We start from the raw sequence: 20,953 nt of genomic DNA, 5'->3' as shown, positions 1-20,953 counted from the left end.
AGGTTTAGATACCTCGGCAGGTCGTCATGCTGAAAGGACACGGCTTCATAATGTTTCTTCCGTTCATGAGTAACCACGCATGTCGACTGTAGGTAGCTATTGTAGTGAATGATGGGGATGGGCCGTACAGCACGAATTATCTATACCGTCTTAGAAGCCCGAGTTTCCCCTGCGTGCCGATATGTATCTTTGAGGCGCACTTTGTTTAGTGGAGTAGCCGTGTTAGTCGGAAAGTACTCCACCTTTGAACTTTCTTCCTTTCAATGGTTTGTCCTGTACACTGAACTCTGATTCAATACATCAGTAGGTCTCAAATACACCCCTACTCAAGCTGCGCAGCCTATTACACTATGACACAGAATGATATAAGAGCAGCTATTGCCGTAATCAGATAATCTCCAAACCAAGCTAATTTGTCCAATGCTAAGACAAATACTCACAAGCCGCCAATACCACTGGTCCTCCATTTGTGAGCGCCTCTGTCGCTACCGACCTGTTCGGAGTAACTTTGATTAGTTTCAAGAGCTCTAAACCCATTTTCAGGGTTGTTCGCTGTTAAATTTATCCAATATCGCCCTTGCCTGAACTTACGGAAGATCTAAACAACCAATGATTATACACTGATCAGTATCATCAACATCATTGAATAGACCCCCAGCTTAGTTCCACTGCTGAACGGTCAAAACGGTGGCCCAACGCTACATCGTATCCAAATATTATCTTCCCAGCTAAAAGCCGAAGATTGGGGAGCTGCCTAGTTCCAGAGCAGCCTCGAAGGTCTAGCTAGAGCATATGCAGAAGAAGTGGTCCGCTATTACTATTGCCACAGCGCGGACGTGCGAGACGGCGGTATCCTAGATTGGGGTCGTGAGACGCAGGTCAGGGGCGCTGTTGTCATTTATGCCTATGAGTCTTGGGTTTATGCTAAATTCCACGGTGTTTTGTTACACTACCTTAATGTGGGGCAGATATGAAGTTTTGACTTGGGAACCAAAATGGAATAGTCGCAGTAGGCTTGGTCTCACCAAAGAACAAGAGCTCAAAATCCAACCACCAGCCCCTTTGCTGAAATTGTGCGCAGATCGTTGGTAAACTAGATGTCTCATGATTTGGTCATTAGATCCAGAGATCCTTGATTTAGGTCGACGCCCAAGTCATCTAGTGCTTCTCCAACTCAAAGGGACACTCTTCGTTGAGTGCAGGTGACGAAAAGTCTGACCTGGTCTTAGTATATGTTCTGTGCCATCTTTGATGCTAGTGCAATGCTAGCGCATATATTAGTCACCCGGAAGTCTTCATGCTAGGAATCAGTCAACCAACTGGCCACTTGATATTAACTTGTTTTTGAGCTAAGGTTCTAGTCGTGCACCTTCTGGGAATTTATGCTTTTCTTCTGCGATTTGCAGGTCATTCTGAGATGGAATGGGTGTGGTCCGTTGCTCGGCGTAAGAGACTTACACCATCTGGTATAGAGCTCATGGCAACTAGTGCCCTAGTCATGTAAATACAGTGGCCTGTAGTCCGATGAAAGACCCAATATTTAGAACCAATCCGCTTCTACAGAACAACCCTGATTCCGTCTTACTTCAAGTAACTGAGATGAGCCATTGTGTTTCGATCACTTCATAGTCCATTACGGAGCCATTCGCAGTAGTCAAACTCCGTTCAAATACCTCACTTTCAACCATGTCCGTCGACGTGAAAGCACTCAGAAATGCCCAAGCTAGTGGTCTTACTGTTGGAGTCATCCCCAAAGGTGTCAATAAACCTCTGAGACTGGAGATCGACGACCTTCTTCAGGATGTCGAACTCGCGAACCTCTATTTTCTCGCTCTCGAGGCCTTCATGAGCAAGAAGATCTTTGAAAGTCCTTTTTCCTACTACGAGATCTGCGGTATTCATGGTCAACCGTGGCGTGCATGGGATGGTGTCACATCCGCAGAATTTGGTTCGACTCGCGGCAACACCGATCCACAGAGTGGCTACTGCTCGCACGGTTCTGTTGTCTTTCCAACATGGCACCGTGTTTATGTTGCCCAGTTTGAGGTATGTCTCTTTAACTGGATACCCTGACGAATCGATAAGCTTGCATTGACGAACATGTAGCAAGCATTATACTTGCAAGCTGCTGAGATAGCCCCAAAACTTAGAGCTCAAGCTGCTCTCGATCGGTTCAGAATTCCATACTTTGACCCTTTTCTTCCTCGCCAAAAGCTTGTTTCAGGAGACATCTACACATATGGGCTACCCATAATCTTCACGCTTCCACGGGTTCAAGTCCGCCGACCAGACAATCCGTCTCAATGGGTATCGATGACAAATCCACTTTATCAGTTCAACTTCCCGGCGGACAGCAAAGGCGGCTTTGACTGGTCGATGTATGATCAAGTTCCTGCTGCCAGAGATCACACTATTCGGGGTCTCAACGCCGCCACCCAGTCGGCTAATCACAGCTACGTAATGCGGGCTTTTGATAATGTGTACAACCCTGTAAGCGGTCTTAGTAGCCAAGCACCTCAAGGCATCTGGCACGTCATGTTTGAGAGGCAGACTTGGCTTCAGATGTCGAACCATTGGGACCCCAGGACACGAGACCCCGCATCGGTCGTCTACAATGCCAACTCTCTTGAGGGTTTTCACGACAACATTCACAACCAGCTGGCTACCGGTCCTCGGGACTCGAGTGGCCACATGGGCAGTCCTGCTTTTGCCGGGTGAGTTGGCTCTTTCTCCCACTCACTACCATGTCCTGGAATATTCTGACTATCTGTAGCTTTGACCCAAGCTTTTGGCTTCATCACTGGTAAGCACCATAGCGGCAGTGTCATGCATTTCGACTGGCTTTCAGACTAACCGATTTCAGCAACATTGATCGCCTCCTGGCCATCTGGCAGGGCATACATTCTCAAGATCCAGAATCGGTTGCTTGGTGGACATCTCTTGAGGTTCCTGAAGGCAACTTCGTCGAACCTGGGCGTCTCGCTGAAACTCCTCAAACCCCACTTGTCCCCTTCCGCAAAAGTTTTACTGCTGATTCTAAGCCTATCTGGTGGACTTCAAACGACTGCCGCAACCATTTGGAGCTTGGATATGACTATCCACAAACCGCTGCTGCCCGAAAATCTGGAGATGTGGTTAGGTCTTTGACAGCTTGGGCTAACAGCCAACTTGGATGGCTGGCTCCCAAGAGCCCAACGCCAGCTGACGAAGGTGCTCGTGCGCAGCTTAAACGTCAGATTAAACAGCCAATGCCTTTCTTCCCGTCTAGAGTGCTGATAGATGGAACGGCTCCATTGAGAAACGGCCAAGCCTTCATTGGGTCCATGGCTGCGCCAATGACTACGATACTCTCGGCAAACAATAAACCCATCTCTGCGTCTCGGCGCTTAGTGACTCGAGCCAAAACAGCGATTAAGGAGATTTCTCCCGGAAGAAGAAAGATAGTAAATAAAGGGATAACAACAAGATCTGGCGTGACGGTAGATGAGCCATCGGAATCCAGACTCACCCCACAACAGCTGTCCCAGCTGGTGCTCTCAACTGCACTTCCTGCCACACATGTGGACTTCAATCGCTGCTACGGACATCTCGGGGATCTCATTTCGCATCACAAAATGACACATTGGAACGTTACTTTCAGAGTTGACAAGTAAGTGTCCACTATTCTCAGTTATTTCATTTACCAGCCACTCGCTGTAGGGCAACATCGTCCTGTGATCGTCGCCCCTATTTCTGCCGTCCATGTTCCATGTTCTTATTTCAACAGTGGTTCTGTGTTTGTTCTGTTTAGAATGTACCAAAACATGCACAAAATGGTTTTTGATACGTTTTTCTTCTGATACCGCGAACAGGTTCTCGCTAGACGGCTCTTTCATGATTTACTTCTTCTTAGGAGACTTTAGTCCCGACATCGAAAATTGGATCGTCGACCCTCATCTTGCCGGTTCCAGCGGAATATTTGCCAGCTCTAGAGCCGCCATTGATTCCAGAGCTTGTGCAAACTGCGCAAAGCAACAAGCCTATGGAATCAAGTACATGGACACTGTAGCGCTGACTCCCGCACTCTTGACATACTGGGATAACCAGGAGGAACATTACGGCTGTCGTATCGGTGACTTGAGCGCAGATTATGTCTTGCCGTTCCTCGTACGAAATCTTCATTGGCGTGTTGTGAACGTAAGAAAGCCCTCAAAAGCTCTGACTTTTTTGGTGTGAAAAACTAACGATTGGCCCGTAGGTCCACGGCGAACAAGTTCCTTGCCAGACTATCCCGTCACTAAAGGTCATGGTCTATTCTGAGACAGTCACTTTACCTCATGATATCGCAGACAAGCCGCAGTTTGAAGGCCAGATTGTTCATTATGAGGTAACCAATGGAAGGCCCGGCGGAATCAGTACTGGCGAAGATATGTAGCACGGAGCCTGGCGAAGTATAGAAGAATGTCAGTTGTGCTTAGCCAGTTGATTTAGTTGCTCTCCTAGTTACCAAAACACACGATGAGCCTTCCTAAGTATCTCCACTTCTTGAAGAGGCTGTACTGCTTTGCCTTCTCCTACTAAACAATCGCATTGGACCACTGGTTTGTGGCCGCTTGGTGGTTGATAAGATGGCGCCCTCTTTCAGAGAATTGGGGTTGACGTGAGATCGCGGAAAGATACCGAACTTCCCCTTACTGTTAGTTCCCGACCAGCACCAATGGTCTTGATACAACCCTGTTTGTATTAGCCTAGGGACGTCCGCCATTGAGTTGATGCAGGAACACTTACATCCAACGTTTTTGATAGTTTCTCCCTTTCCAAATGTCAACCACCCCGTTCTAGGACTATCTGGAGGATCCCATTTCCACCTTGTTGTCAATGAGACGGCACTGGTTGCTTGATACGATATTTCACTCTGCTTTGGGCCCTCGATCTCCACATACTTTGACGGGAAGGGGCCTTGCACACCATCATGCCAGCCAATACACCATTTACCTCCCCATTTCTCTGGGAACTCGACGCCAACGATCTTGGCTCCAACAAAGAACTTCAACACATCCGTGTTGCCATCTGGCCCCGCCAGGCTCTCACCCCAACGTTGCACATGGCTCTTCAATGCCGTAGCAACGGGAAACTGAGCGAAGGCGTTGAAATCAGGAAAAGGGTTCGGTGCTGGAGGCGATGGAAAGTGAATGTCGTAGTCCTCGATCTGATAATGATCTTTCTCCATTTGGCCGTATAGCACTGTGACGCCAGGCACTTCTGGAAGAGGTTGAGGGTGGCGTGCTAAATGCTTGAGGAGCTGATCGGCACTCTGGAAGACCGTCGCATCGCCCTCATGGACTGTATGACCAGCATGAGTACAAAAGAGGCATGCATAGCGAATTTCCGATGTTGTTCTGGCAGGAATGTGTGATTTTATCAGGAATCGCATCCGATAAAGTAGACCGAACTTCAGGAAATTCGCACGCGCTACCCTGGGGTCAAAACGTGACACAAAGTATCATGATGGAAAGATTAGTCACTCACAGTCACCTTCTTTATCCATTGTAAGTTCTTGGTAAATGTGATAATATTCGCAATTCAAGCATCGCCCAATAGCAAGTGGCTCTCCCTGGTCTTCTATCAGCGTCAACAAATCAAGTAAAGATGCCGCGCCGAACCACGGTATCTTAGGCGAAATGCCGCTCACATATGCCATCGTCTGTTTGAGGCCGCTCCAATAACTCCCTCGGCGAAATGACTGCGCGCCTTCGCAAAACCCTTTGAGTTGATGAAAAGAGCTCTTTGGGCCAATGGAACAATCCTCCTCTTTTGTGTGGGTTGACAGGGGCCTGAGGTGCTGAGTGCTAGTTTCTGAGACAGCCTGCTCGTTGGCTAGCATGAGGCCATCACTAAACTGACCCGGAGGTGGAAAGCCGATTGCAACGGCCGGCTCGAACCGGATCGCTGCTAGAGAAGATGTTCGCATCTCGCTCATCGGCATTTTTGGCGATGGTCCGCCAGAAGACTGTGTTGGCGAATCCGAGTATACTGATGTTCGATTGGCAGTCGAGGTACTAGTGAAATCAAACACAGAGCTTTGCGGAGTGATACTGTCCTCGAATCCAAGTCTGCTAAAACGGGCAATGGTAGTGGTGTCGCTTAGTATGTGATTTGTAACTGCCGAGTTTTCGGGTATGCTTCCCTGCACAAGCCGACGGGGCCTTGGAGCTGAAGTCTGTTCCTCTACCCAGTCGGATGTCCATGGGTGTGATGGCTCTTGTAATATATCAAGTTTAAGATGATCTGTATCCTCTCCGAGAACGTCTGGGGACGATGGTCGATGTTGGTCCCTCTCCCTGCCAGGTCCCATGGCTACTATCACTGACACATCTTGATTGTTGGACGGCAACACGCGCGAAGATCTAGGTTCGGAGCCAGCTGACCTGGCGACGGAAGATGTCCGGCGTAGTGTCGCTCCGTCTGAGGATCCATGTGAGCTTCTAGTTCCAGTTCGCTTGGGGTGCCGGGCCGCAACGGGAAATAGAGAGAGGCTACCGTTCCGCGAGGGCGGTGCTGATCCGTGCTGAGAGCTAAGTTTCGGAGACTGTGTTGGCAATGGAGGTAATGGAGGCAATGGCGGAAACGTGTGGACTGGGGTTGTCGGAGTCTTGACTTCGATCTTCATTCTTTTGATCGAGTCCAAAACGTCAAGGGCGAATGACCTCGTTGCGGCTTGTATCTCGGCGAACTTGGATGGGTCGAAAGTATCCAGTTCTATGAAATCCTCAAAGTCATACAACAGTTCTTCAAGCACCCGTCGTTTTTCCGCGATACCGTCTTTAACCATTAGTGATACTATGAGCCCACTATTGCTCGGATGAAGCTTACCGTTGTCTGCAACAACTTCTTTAAATGTATCACCATGCTTCTCTACCTGGCTGTCCCAGAGCGGCTGCAACCGTTTCAGTGCGCGCTCACCCTCTTTTGTGATGGCAGTCGCAAATTTCAGCATCTCCTTGGCCTGCTCTGGGGCCTCGTCCTGTGCTTCTTCAGCATTCGTAGTGGCTTCCTTACCCCTGTCCACCACCTCTCGAAATGGCGATATGATGAGCTCTTCAACATCGACGGCCATGGCAAAAAAGGATGTGGGTGTGTTGTTGGGTGATTCAGTCAAGGTGGGGGTTTGCAGGCGGCTTTGTGGCCTTGTACGTCAGGAGAGGGTAGGATCGACCTTGACACAACGTGGCGATGGGGTTCCACGAAAGGAAGGGTCTTTTCAAGGAGATTGGTACCAGACTGATGGAATACTAAGCCGCGTCTCGCCAATAAGAGCAGAATATGTACGTATGATTATTCCTATTAGAGGTTCAGACTGGACAAGGCAGCAGAGTGAGGGCCAACAACTTTGGCCGAAGAAACGTCGTCAGCCAGCCGATCCAGCACGTGGTGGACTCGCCAAGAAGCTGAAGACAGGTTCCCTCATGCACATGGAAATGGCGCTATTGGCTCGGTGGGCTCAAACAGGCAACATTCAACCCCAGCCGTCTGACTTCACGGGGAACCAGCAGCGGAAAGGCAGCCTTATTTGAGATCGTGTCCGATTCGATAGGTTTGCATGCATCCCCGGGCTACGCGGTTTCATGAAGAATAATCTTCTGCATGGAGCGATGGCGTTGAGGGTAATGAATCTAGCCTAGCGAGCACCAGGGAACAAGGGTTCATGCCAGGGCCATGTCAACTCACCTGAAGTTGGGGAAATTTGCATCGGCTGTGCCGCAGAGGTACAGAATCAGACTGATGGTTGGAAACATTCCTCAACAAGCTTTGGGCATGATTTAGTCTTTGTCCTCTCATGACCCGGTGGGTTGGACTGGCATGAACGCTCCTGATGGATCTAGTATAAAGCTTGATATCTAAATTCTTGCCTACTACGCCTCAAGATGCGGGTATGCCCGTGTCAGTATATACTTGCGAAGTTTAAAAAAGGACTGATACTGTTAAGATGGGTCCAGAACCCCGCTCTCCAAGCACGTTATTCCATGACGACCGGCCGGCGGACAAAGTTTACGGGACCGAAATTGACGACCGCCGGCTCTGTTGCTGAGTCCGGCCGGATCTGAAAGGCCGTTTGGCAAAAATTGCTCGACGCGAAAACCGACGCCCACTTCCGAACAAATTCTGGGCAAGCGTAGTGAGCCTCGCGGAGCAGGTTAGTCTCCAAGGCTCCAGTGAGTACAGGCACTGCTACGTCTCCACTTGGAGTTTTGGGCTTTGGTCAACTAGAAAGTTGCTTGAATCTGTTCTAGACCCAGCAGTCATCGCCAGACGGTCTGGAAAGTCGAAATATGTAAGTGCTAAATAGTTTGACCGGTTGATCTTAGGTTTGCACATGCCAATAAGTTACCCTGTCGAGGGATTGCTCTATATTTGTTCGATAATGCACGAGCCCATTGCGTATGTTGTTTCGGCCGCGACCGATTTGAATAATGCGCTGCTGACCCGATATAGCAAACCCTCGGGTAGCCTGACGGCATTTTGCAGAAATAGGGTTACATTTTCAACTCTGCTCCCAGCTGAAGAAGTAACAAGCAGCCTGGAAGATATCGGCCGAGCGGATTTACGATGGCAATACGAGACAGCCCACTTAATCCTCCTCGTCATTGGAGAACCCCTATCTGCCAGCTTAGATTTTTGTTTTCGGATAGCCGAGAGACAATAGATCCTTGCCGGATGGCGTGCGGCTTGGTGCATATTCGACAGGTTCAATCAATTCAGTGGAGCAGAAATTCCATCTTGTTACAGAATGGGTCCGGCGTCGGAGGTCATCCGTCTGCTCGGTTATCTAAATGCTGCTTTGCGTTGTATCTTCCGTTCGATGCATGCTCACCGCTGTGTCGCTCAGCACATCCGATAACCTCCGTATCAATAAGGATGGCAGAGTGCAAAGAATTACGAAGAAATTGAGCGAGCTTGTTGGAAGCTGATGAACGGAAACGTCTAATAACGGACAATTGTCGTCTTGCCGTGAAACCTGACTCAGAATCTGCGGAGCCGGAGGATCCCAGCTTCATCCAGAAACTGAGAAAGCGTTCCGAGAGGCCCAGCTTTCCGACGTCCGGAGGCAAGCATCGGCTTTTCGCCGACTCGGCCCCTGACGGTAACGGATATCGGTGTCATATCAGTGGCCCACATCCGTTCGCTGCGGAAAACAGTTTCATTTCTTCTTTGATCAAACACTCTTTTATGCAGCCTAAGGAAACTCCAAGATTTAACAAATCATGAACAACGACAAAAGTATGCAAGAGCCTGAAGACTCTTCCCGAAGGACATCATCGGATCGGCGTCGGGACGACATCGAAGAGTACGCGGATATTATTCCCGCCAGATCAAAAAGCCGCCACAGAGGTTGGTTTGGAACCCTCGCCTAAGCAGAGATAATATGTAACTCACCGTATCGTAGACAGTACCGACCAACCAGACCTGAAGAAGTTGCCCTCGGGAGTCCTGAATTTTCAAGACGACCCTGTATCGCGGCATCAATCTAATGTAGAGGTTCCTTATGAAATCTACAACCGCTTTTCCAAACGTCGCAAGCATACCATTGTCGCTATTATCTCATGGTGTGGTTTACTGTCGCCGATTTCCAGCACTGCAGTGTTGTCTGCATTGCCTGAAGTCGCCGCGGAGTACAAGACGACTGGAGATATAATCAGTCTTAGCAATGCGTTATATCTTGTCTTCATGGCTATCAGCCCATGCTTTTGGGGGCCTTTGAGCCAAGTGTACGGTCGGAAGTGGGTAAGTCATTCCCAAACACATCTCTCAACATATTGTCATTCATTCTTGAGCAATAAAACCACACCATCCCTTGTTCGGCTATCGGGCGTGATGTGAGAGAGCTAAACGAAATTTTCAGACTTGTACAGTAACAGCATCGTTATTTCTTGGGTGCTCTATTGGCACTGCTCTAAGCCCAAATGTTGCCACGTTTTTCGTGTTTCGGATGCTCACCGCGTTTGCGGGAACCTCATTTCTCGTAGCCGGCCCCGCTGTCATTGGCGACTTGTATCACCCAACGACGCGCGCCACTGCTATGGGGTGGTTCTTGTCTGGCACTCTGATTGGACCGACCATAGGCCCAGTTCTTGGTGGCATCATTGTGACTTATACTTCATGGCGCGCTATCTTTTGGCTTCAGACTGCCCTCGCCGGTGTCGGTGTAGGAGGCGCCTTGTTCTTCATGCCAGAGACTCTCCAGGAACTCAAGAGCGCAGATCTCAAGGGGCTACCGATGAGCAAGAGGGTCGGCGTGCTTTGGGGGATGACCAATCCGATCAGAGTTGTCCGACTGTTTCGATTCCCGAATCTTATCCTGGTAGCAATTGCTAGCGGCTCACTCGTGTGGAATATGTACGGCATGCTTACTCCGATTCGATACGTTCTCAACCCACGATTTTCTCTCACCTCACCCGCACAATCCGGTCTCTTTTACCTTGCCCCAGGGTGTGGTTACCTCGCTGGTACGCTTGTCGGTGGGCGGTATGCAGATTACACAGTACGACGCTGGATAGCAGAACGGCATGGGCGACGGATTTCCGAAGACCGTCTTCGCTCGTGCTTACCTTTCCTCGGTGCAGCTCTACCTGGCTGCATGCTCATCTACGGTTGGACCGTTCAACAGCGCGTCGGTGGCGTCGCCGTGCCCGTCGTTTTCATGTTCCTTGGAGGGGTATCGCAGTTGTTCTGCTTTCCAAGCCTCAACACCTACTGCTTGGATGTAATTCAAGGCCGTAGTGCGGAAGTGATAGCAGGCAACTTCATGGTGAGATATCTTTTCGGCGCCGCCGGATCGGCTGTAGTGCTTCCAGCCATCAAAAAGATTGGTGTAGGTTGGTTCAGTACTATTTCAGCAGCTTTCTTGGTTATCGGAGCTTTGAGCGTCTGGGCTGTGGCACTATGGGGTAGAAGCTGGCGAAAGCGAATTGATGAGAAAACAAATTCTTCAGAGTAGCTTAGTCCTCAGGGCTATAGTAAACTACCCACATGAGTCTTTCAACATACGTTCAAAAGTGCCTTTGTAGTGGTTAGATTACTGCAATATATGCGTGGTATCTCAAGCTTCTGTGCGTGATAATCCTTCTACTTTATTTGAAGTTCTCTAACCTTGTTCCCCTTACGGAATTCCGAAAGATGGGTCAACAACTACGAAACCGTGCGATCCAGCTTCTCACCGGACTAATTCCACAAATAAGTTGACGAAGTAGCACTCTTCAGATGGATGGAGAATTGTGGAGTCGATCTCGACTTAGCCCACCATTATTTTTTGAAGGCATTATCCCCCGACCTAAAAGACAACAGTGTCCTAAAAAGTTCCTTCACGACAGAAGGTGGTCGTCTTGTACTGATCGGCGCAGCATTTAGTGTACTCCTGCTGCTCAGATGGCTCACGCTGGCACTCGTATCCGCCTATCACTCATTAGCGGGGTCTACTGTCACTTTTGAAAAGATCCCTTACTCCATTGTTTGAGATCAGGGCAGCAGTCGATTGAAGCAGTCCCGCTGAGATCGCACGAGCAAAGCAGTGCTTGCGAGGCACCAATAAGCGGGCTGCGGTTGATCGTTAGCAAAGAGATAATATCAGATGTAGGCAAAGTTCTTACAGAGCAGCAAGGAAGAACTTAGTCAACTGCATTTTGATTCAAGATAACAGTAATAGGTGGGTGTGATGTGAAGAGAGAGGACAGCAATCACAAAAGGAGGAGGCAGTCTCTATACTTATACAAATCCTTCCCTTTCTCTTAAGTAAGGGTCGATGTCTCAATCATAGTGAGGCATTGCCCTTACGGATGTTTAAGACAAGGTTCGGGAGATGCGGAACCAGAGGCAGTACAGTCCTTCTTCATTAGGAAGCAATGGCCGTATATAGATTAAAAGGCCCCACACCAAGATGGGTTTCAATACCCAATCAGCCATGATCGCAACGTCGCTTGGAGGTTCCGACAATTGTTGCTGGTCCGAAACTTAGTTACCCCAGCTTGAGCGGTACCACATTTAACGCCCTAAAAGCTTGTTTCAAGGAACCTTTGAGAGACAAAAACCACATGATCAAACCATAAGTTGATCGTTGCGGCTAAATCCATTCGCTTAAACCGATCGTGCCATCGACACTAAAGCGAGTCATGATTAATAATGCCTACTTTCAAAGAAATTCTATCATCTGATGAATGGATTTTATTGACCGAGCCGTTATGCTACGTCAGGGGTTTTTATGACAAGGTTCCGCTATAGATTGTTTGTTACTACTTCCAACCATTGTTCACCGACTATCACGGCCTGCCACAGAAGAAATAAACCTTGCTCCCTAGTAAAGACCATGCCCCCTATCAATATCCATCCTCTTTGTTTCCGATTAATAGAGCCCTCTGAGTTGTATAGTACTGCATTGGGTCAAGCCATTCTTGTCAACGCTAGAGAACGTCCAGCGAGAGTGACATCAGTGGCCTGCTTGAAGCTATCCATATTGAATACAAAACGGACGTCAACACTCGATCCCAAAGAGCCAACGTCCTGCCAAGTGATGCAAGTGGGCGTACCCATATCAGCTGGAGCACTCTTATCTTGAAAGACTGCTATGAACTGATGCTGCGTCTTGGTCGCTACATTGCTCGGATACAGGCGGAAGTCAAGATTCTGCAGCTCGATGCCGGCAGCAGCAGCAAATTCAGCACGCAGATCGACTTCACCTTCCTTCAAACTCGACACAACCAAGCCTGGACCGTCGCTGGAGATGTTGAATGTGGCAGTACCCGCCGGCCCATCAAAGGTGCCAGCATATTGCGCAGCCATTTCAGCAGCGGCAAGCTTCTGCAGTTGCACGATGGCTAGTGACACGATATCCGCATAAACGTTCAGATCTGGACCGCGGGGAGCTTCTGTATCGTGAGCTAGGATGGCAAAGCCCGCATTGAAGTCTGGAGCCAGACCAAAGTAGCTCGCATAGTGTCCGACCGAGCCAGTTTTGGTGAAGACGTCGACAATGGTGTTATTAACCTGTTGACCGGCGTGGTAGATCTCCCAGGGGCGACCGACGGCATTGCGCAGGTTGGATGTGTCAGCGACAGGGTGGAGCCAACGGCGGGTAGTGGCCGGTGAGATGAGACGAGAGCTGAGCATGGCGTGGCCAGCGCGTGCAAGATCAAATGTGGTGGAGAGCATGGAAAGCGCACTTTCATATTTAGCGTTAGTTTTGAGCTTTGCATAGAACGCGGGATATAGTTGCTTACCCTCTCTCGCCGGCTGCAGAGACGTTTAAATTTTGAGCGAAGATCTGAAAGTTCTCTGTCGCTGCTAGAAAGCCGCTGTTGGTCATGTTGAGCGGCTCGAAAACCCCAGTTGACAAGAGTTTTTCGAACGTCTGAGTCGCATTTCTGCCGTCACTCTGTGCTTCTAGTGCCAGTGCCAGGAGTTGAGAAGCAGCGTTGGAGATGACGGGTGTTGTGTCAGGCAGGAATATGGGTGGTTGATCGCTAAACTTCTTTACGAAATCCGCACGATTGCAAGGTTGATTCATAATACATGCGTAAGCTAGCCACAATGGTTAACAAATGCGAACGGTGTTATCAATGTTGGTTCCGAAAGTACTGACAGTCTCGAGCGAGCCCGGATATTTGACCAGCTAGCGCGCCGATAGTGATCTCGTCCCAGTTCACAGACAGACTGGTCGGAGACAAGTTTTTGAGTTCCGGCAAAAACTTGGTAATCGATGCACCCCAGTACTCATCCCCGACTTCCACCAGCCACAAATAGACAGTAAATAGCTGAGTGAGAGTGCCCAACGGAAAGACCGTATTTGTATCGACTATCGAGTTATTTGGCGCCTTAGGAGCTGCGTAGTGATACTCAAAGAAGACAGGATCTTCCATTGCGTCCTCAGAGCCAGAGAATAAGACCACTGAGAAGGATGTAGTGTTAGCTGTGATCTCGCCGAAGTCTCCAGAGCCACCTGATGCAATAAGTTGATCAAAGAGCGATGTGAAGTCAGCCGTGAATGATTTGATGGCCTCAGCTTCTGTGTTGATCGTTGGCGCAGGATAATAGGCTTTCAGCAATGGACATGGCTGATATGCTGGGGTTGCTGCCACACCAGTGAATGTCAAAGACAAAAAGACCGCCGCTGAGGTGACGTGGATGAAGTGGCGCATACTTGTATGGAGTTCGAATTTGAGTGGCAGGTAAGATAATAAGGCTTGAAGTTGAGATGTTGGCATATTGAAATGCTAAGATAGTAGACACCATAGCGGTAAAGTTATGGTCTGCATTGTATCCTTAAGTTAAATACTGGTAACGATTTGAAGTCGCTGCCTGTCGATGTACTAGTGCTCGAAAATACACGGATACGGAGACCGAATCCCACCTCCAGCCACAATGGATACAGGTATTTCAGGCAATACCACTTCGAAACCCCGGCGGAAATAAATTTACAGGATTCCTTGACCCGTTCATCATCTCGTATCCGTCCGACGGATTCAGATTCTCTGAGTTGCGCTCCATTAGCGATTCAGAAACTCCAGTGTTTAACTGGCAGCTGCTCAGTTGCCGACTCCGTGTCCGGATCCACCACTATGTTGTAGGTGATATGACATGCATACTGTCCAATTCTGTTTGAAGGATCACGCTAGAAATGCACCCCGCCACCATCTCCGTTCCCTATCACGGGGTCCCAGCTCCTAAACGGAATGAACGAGTCAGGCAAGAGCGACATAGCGTCCATAGCATACTCGGAACCCGAGTTTATCGTGCCAGTACTAGTCACGATGTAGTTGGGATACGCGACACTTCCATCCATCGGCACAGCGGCTTGTGAAAACACTGACGGGGCCACTGAATAATCCAGGCTTTGATTATGGTTTGAAAAATCAGAGGTGGGTGTTCCCACAGTTGTAAATCCCGCCGTGGTTGTTGGCATTGTTACATGTAAGCTTTGAGGCGACAGATCTTGCTGCTGACTAGCAGACTGCTTCTGTTGCTGCAGATAGAATTTTTCAACGCGTTTGGCGCGGATAGCAAAGTGATAGAAGCTATCGCGATCACCTCGGTCGTCAAGATTAGGCGAGCTTGCTGACTCGAGTCTGAGGACGACCTGCCGAATAGTGTGGCCAACATCTGAGAACTGACGAAGATGCTCCGCCATGAAGCCTATCCTAGGGTCCGCAGCTAGGAGGTCGAGCCGCGCAGCTAGGGTGAAGCCACAATGAAGCATCACCCAAACAATATTTGGAAAGAAGACCTCCTGTCCAGGGGGTGTATGAAGGAGCACGCTAACCAGAGATTTCGCGGATACAATGCTTTCCGACAAGCCTGCTATTAGACGTTGCATTGAGGGATTTTGGGGGTTGTTCAGTCCGAAGGGGGCCTCGGGTAGAGATAGTTGGTTCAAGCAGAGCTGGATCGTATGCAGCTGGGGAACCAGAAGTGCTATGGGAGACTGGTGAGCGCAGGTTGTAGTGTGACATTCGTGCTACTTACGGCAATCACTTAGGGGAAAGCCTAAGGTGTTTTTGAAGATGACAACCTTTTCCTTAGCTTCCGAGACAGATGCTTGTATTTGCATAGGATCCAAGGTTGACTCGTTCTTAACGACATCGTCAATATCTTCGGAGAGTCGTTGCAAACGGATAATAAATGGCAAGTACTGGTCAGTGGGATACTCTGCTACTTCAGCAAGTCGATTCGCTGTTTCGGTAATGAAAGTAGACAGAGTAACAATACGAAGCTTCTGTAGCACTATGCTTGTACTTCAATACCATACTGGTCAGTTATACAGGTTCATAACTGCGAAGCGATAAAATAGTAAGTTCTCACCATGATGACAGATAGTATGTCCCAAGAAAAGTTCTTAGTTCGTCCAATGATTCGACGCAACCTTGTGATGTAGTAATGCCCTCCACATTCCAACGTCGAGGGTTTTTTGGCCTATCTAGACGCAAGTCGGAGACGATACTAATTGCCAAATGAAGATGCTGCGAGTACCTCTTCGGTCTGGGCTGGAAGTGGGCCCTAACAACAAGGTCAGTCTCTTTAGCGAAGGCGAAAATGGAGTCTTGTTACCAGGCAAGGTGGACGAGTAGACCCTGGAGAACATCCAAGCAGGTAAAGTTTCCTGACACCAGACGTTTTGCTACAAGCTCGTTAAACATCTGGCCAAGCGCTCTTTGGAGCCGGACATCGTCGTGTGACGCTGCGGCAAGGAGTGCAAGGCACAATGCTGGCCTTGTCTGTCTCAAACTGCTCACATTATCTGACTCTGCGATGATGATGAATGGAAAGTGAGGCGTCAGCTTCGTACGAAATCTGTCAAGAAGCTCCTGGCCCTTATCGAGAGACAATTGGCCAATTTCGAACGGATCATGAAAGCCGCTGCCAAGGCCGGGCAAACTAGGCAATGGCTTTCGGTTGCCTACGGTACCAGAAGAAGAAGCAGGCTGTGGCGGCGTCCGGCTTTGCTCGGATGCAAGACTCTCGGAAGCTGAAGGACTTTCAGTCGTGCTTGGAGCCGGGCGCTCCGGGATTTGAAGCTGGCTGTTGGGTCTTTCTCGGAAGTCAGTCCCGGCGCAGATCACGCGGTGTTTGGCGATCTGAGACTACCTTGAACGTGGGCCTGGTGGCCTCCGGCCGCGGGCGGTGGCATAGGTGCACTCCTTGCCCAGACGGAGGCATCTGTCGCAGACGCCCGAATCCTGGGTACGATCGCACTTGATCTTGGCATGAGCGCATGTGCGACAAGTCTTCAAAAGCGGGGTTGGGCTGCGTTGGCGAGATTCCATGACGTGGCTTTGCGGCACGAGGCGTGAAAGAAGGGGGCGCGATGGGCTTAGGCGATCCGAATCGGCTCTGTGCGGTTGGTCAAACGGGGGAGGACGAACGGAGTCGCCACGGACACGGAATGAAAGAAAACTCTGGCGTACGGACACGGAATTTGAGACTCTGAGAAGTAGGACATTAAGCTATTCCGAGCGAGATTGCGGATGGGGCGGGCTCTAGACCGTGCCGCCGCCGACGCAGCCAAGTGTCTAATGTCCGATGCAATAGCGCAGGGGTGTGCCACCGTGGCTTGAATATCAGAGGACACTAAACGATGCGTAAATCCTCTCATGCGAAAAGGTACATACTGTCAGGATTGGCTGTCTCCAGCAGTGACACGCCACACATGCAGCAAAACAAATCGTGATGTAAGTTGTAGCTGAACTTTCAATCAGTCTTATATAGGGCGCATCATCACCGCTTGTCTCATTTATTGGGGCTCTGCCAGACTTAACTTGAGCAACATGACCTACACAATTCTTATTGTCAATTGAAGAGATCGGGCGAGATTTTACTTAAAACAATGGGACTTCTGCGAAAAACAAATGCAATTTTGTAAAACACTCTAAGAGGCCTGTCTTGTATGTGGCAGCTGCGTCTCTTCTGATCGGATTATGAGGCTCATTTCAAGTCTGTAGAATGGAGGTTGATTTTTTGTTTTTACAATAACTATAATAAACTTTTAAGGAAACCATTTCCTGTTGGTTATCATTTTTGCTTGAAACGCCGAGGCCGATCTGAATCTCGTATCTCAATTTATTCCACGACCCCAAAGCAAGCTCCAGCGTAACCGTCCAGAAGCCAATGCATTCAGTAATGCGGAGTGACCACACTCGACTAGATATCATGCAACCCATGGAGTATGCAAATAATGCCGTCATTTATTAGAAGTGCTCTTTGCTGATACCTTGTGGCGAGGACGTGCTGGATCCGTATTTAGAAAGCCCACCTAAGTCGGCCATTTCCTACTTAAGAACTGAGTATAATTAGAGCTATGTGGGATCTGGACAGTACAGATATCGTTTACTCGTACATAAGCCATGTCTTTGACCCTCAAAGTGTTCACATTTCATTTTGAAAAGTAACAAATAAGGTCATCTCTCAAGTTCCAACGAGAGTACCTTTGCCAGAGTGATTAGCAAACTACGATAGCATGTTCTGTTACACTACAAGATCTAACAGAAGTCAGGTAATGGAAACCATTATTAAGAGATCTATCTGTTTCTGTGCTGGACTTATTCTTGATATCAGAAACAGCTGCTGGCTGCTGCTACTCATAGAATTATTAGTACAGCTTTTCCGAGACAATTACTTCGTCTTTGAAGCCTTTCGACGGTCAATCCCCGAGAAAACCTTTGAGCATGTACAACCTCCCTAGACTATTCGATTTCGGGACACTGTCTCCCCCCATCCGTGGGGGTCATCATCGGCCTAAGCGTTTTCTTCCATGGGGGTCACAAAGGTCTCCACCACGATGACGGTGGACATGCTAGCAGGACGATGGGATCAGGTTTGTGGGTCATCATAGCCCATGGGTCTGCCATGCTTCATAATCTCGTCATTCCTTCCGCCATTACCAACGGACAGGTTCGAACATGATACGGTTGCGGTTACATGACCGCAACTGCAGGCCTCGATGCTCTCGTGACTTACGGTCCACCACCTGAAGTCGACAGCAAAGACCAATAGGCTTATGTGTTATACACATAGTCGCTTCTCGCTACAGTTGAATAGGTCCGATATTCCCCGCGTTTGGGGTTGTAAGAAACAGAGATACGCGTGATCCTCTAGCGTCATGAATGACACAACTCAAAGCTACTTCGCTGGGTTGTAAACTTCATGACTATTTCCGTCGTTTTCCCCGAACTCCCCGCATGACCGAGTCAGTCACCAACAAGGGCTAATCCCGGGGCCCCGGACAACTCCCGAGCTCCTCGAGGCCGTCTCCGGGCACTTCTCTGCCTGAGCTCAACAAAGAGCGACCTCACCACCCAAGTCACCGCGTATCTGACGAATTGGATATCATCCGGACGGAGCCGCACCACTTTTCCGTGGAGTTATTACACCGGGGTCCGTGAGGAGAAAAAGGAATCTACCTCGGTGGGGGGCCTTGGCTCGATACGAACGAGTCTTGTCGGCATGCCGGCAAGACACATCAAGTAGATGAGGTAAAAGAAGACAATACGCTCGGACTGATACCCACTAGCTCAAAAACTCTCAGCCAAGAATACAACAAATTCTTCCCTCTATGACTGACCCCCACCGACGACCCTAAGTTCACTGTCAGGGAGCAGTGGAGTCTGTGAACCACGCCCGTGGGTCATTCGTGGGGTAAAGCGTTTACTGCTTGCCTGACCAGAAAGCTCGCTCTTCAGATCGATCTCCTAGCGGCCTAGGTCCTCAGATAACGTTGACGTCTTCATATCACGAATGACGCCTGGGATAATCTTACCATACCATTCCACAACTTCAACCTATCAACAAGTTGCGAAACTCATGTGACATAATGGTCGTGAGCGGCACAGAGGTCGCGAGGAACAACACCAAAGACTCATGCTGGGTCGTGGTTCACGGTCAGGTATGGGATGTAACAGGTACCCTCGGCCTCACTTTTTGGTCTGAGCAGTCCAAATCTGACTCTTTGCAGACTTCCTGGACGAGCACCCCGGCGGCGCAAAGCTCATCATCAAATGCGCCGGCCGTGACGCAACGGAGGACTATGACACCATCCACAACCCGGATCTCATCACAGAAACACTCTCTCCTGACCACTGTCTCGGGCCAGTAGACCCCTTCACTCTCCCGACGGTCCAAGAATCCTCGTCAGCAGAGCCCGAAAAGCCCAAGCAGGCATACCCGCATCTCGGCGCCCTCATCAACGTCGATGACTTCGAGAAAGTAGCGGAAAGGTATCTCCCGCCCATGGGCTGGGCGTACTACTCCTCCGGCGCCGAAGACGAGCGGAGCCTGCATGACTCCCGTCGCATCTTCCGCAAACTCGCCCTTCGGCCGCGGATACTACGAAACGTTGACTCCATCTCCACGGCTACCACCATCCTCGGCCTCCTCTCTTCGCTGCCGTTCTACATCTCGCCGACGGGACAGGCGAAGTACGCCCACCCAGAAGCCGAGAAGTTACTCTCGAGGGCGGCAGGGAAGGAGCGAATTCTGTACTGCATGCCGACCAAGCCGAGCGCTTCGATAGAGTCCATTTTTGGGGCTAGGTTGGGCGAGACGCAGCCTTTGTTTTTCCAGCTCTATGTCGATCGGAACAGGGAAAAGGCGCAAGCTACGATTCGCAAAGCTGAACGATTAGGCGCGAAGGCGATATTCGTGACTGTCGACTCGCCCGTCATTGGGAAGCGTGAGCGCGACGAGAGACTGATCGGTGGGGACGAGCCATTTTCGGAGCCCAGCGGCGTGGCTAAGACGACTGCATCGGGTTTACTGAATGCTGGCTTAACGTGGGATGATCTGGCATGGATTAAAGAGACGACTTCGCTACCTATCGTGATCAAGGGCATACAATCGGTAGAAGATGCGCTCATTGCCTACGAACACTGCGTAGACGGTGTCGTGCTGTCGAATCACGGGGGAAGGTCTCAGGACACGGCCCAGGCGCCCATGCTGACACTTCTCGAGATCAGAAGATACGCGCCGCATCTGCTTGCCCCGGAGACGAAGACTAAGTTCCAGATTTTCGTCGATGGTGGAATAAGACGCGGGACGGATATCATCAAGGCTCTAGCGCTCGGCGCCACAGCTGTGGGCATCGGAAGACCGTTCTTGTACTCCATGACGGCAGGGTATGGAGAGGCTGGTGTGACGCGGTTGGTGCAGATATTGAGATATGAGTTGGAGACGAACATGGCGCTCGCTGGGGCGCAGAGCATAGAGGGTATTGTGCCTGAAATGGTCAATAGTGAGCGAGCGGAGAAGGAGGTTACATGCAGAGTCAAGTTGTAGGCTTATAAAGCGAAGGATTTCTTGAGCACACAAAAAACTGAATAGACATCACCTCAACCTTTTGTTCCATTGTGAATTTGGAAACGGCTCGCTGTTTTATTGCATGCGAGGTTTCACAACTGGCAGACCACCTTGGAAATTTGGTATGGCAGCAAAATGCGAA

At 49.7% G+C, this 20,953-nt stretch overlaps 4 protein-coding genes across 4 annotated transcripts; 3 read left to right on the top strand and 1 right to left on the bottom strand.

Annotated features, from left to right (window-relative positions):
- Positions 1-1,686: 1,686 nt before the first annotated feature.
- Positions 1,687-2,718, top strand: ColSpa_02964 (tyrosinase; the record flags this gene model as incomplete). Its single annotated transcript, XM_049269176.1, has 2 exons — positions 1,687-2,046; positions 2,335-2,718. The coding sequence occupies 2 exons, from the start codon at positions 1,687-1,689 to the stop codon at positions 2,716-2,718; spliced, it is 744 nt and encodes a 247-aa protein (XP_049125133.1).
- An 896-nt stretch (positions 2,719-3,614) lies between these two features.
- Positions 3,615-4,414, top strand: ColSpa_02963 (tyrosinase; the record flags this gene model as incomplete). The annotated part of the gene is made up of 3 exons (XM_049269175.1): positions 3,615-3,649; positions 3,852-4,176; positions 4,238-4,414. 3 exons carry the CDS (start codon positions 3,615-3,617, stop codon positions 4,412-4,414), a joined length of 537 nt encoding a protein of 178 aa, XP_049125132.1.
- A 7,997-nt stretch (positions 4,415-12,411) lies between these two features.
- ColSpa_02962 (beta-lactamase-like protein sdnR) lies at positions 12,412-13,333 on the bottom strand (the record flags this gene model as incomplete). Its single annotated transcript, XM_049269174.1, has 2 exons — positions 12,412-13,189; positions 13,248-13,333. 2 exons carry the CDS (start codon positions 13,331-13,333, stop codon positions 12,412-12,414), a joined length of 864 nt encoding a protein of 287 aa, XP_049125131.1.
- Positions 13,334-19,330: 5,997 nt separating this feature from the next.
- ColSpa_02961 (cytochrome b2, mitochondrial) lies at positions 19,331-20,790 on the top strand (the record flags this gene model as incomplete). The annotated part of the gene is made up of 2 exons (XM_049269173.1): positions 19,331-19,397; positions 19,472-20,790. The coding sequence occupies 2 exons, from the start codon at positions 19,331-19,333 to the stop codon at positions 20,788-20,790; spliced, it is 1,386 nt and encodes a 461-aa protein (XP_049125130.1).
- Between the last annotated feature and the right edge of the window lie 163 nt (positions 20,791-20,953).

The sequence above is a fragment of the Colletotrichum spaethianum genome, assembly GCF_022836535.1.
Source record: "Colletotrichum spaethianum MAFF 239500 DNA, contig05, whole genome shotgun sequence".
NCBI classification, from domain to species: domain Eukaryota; kingdom Fungi; phylum Ascomycota; class Sordariomycetes; order Glomerellales; family Glomerellaceae; genus Colletotrichum; species Colletotrichum spaethianum.
This window is presented reverse-complemented; position numbering and strand designations above follow the sequence as displayed.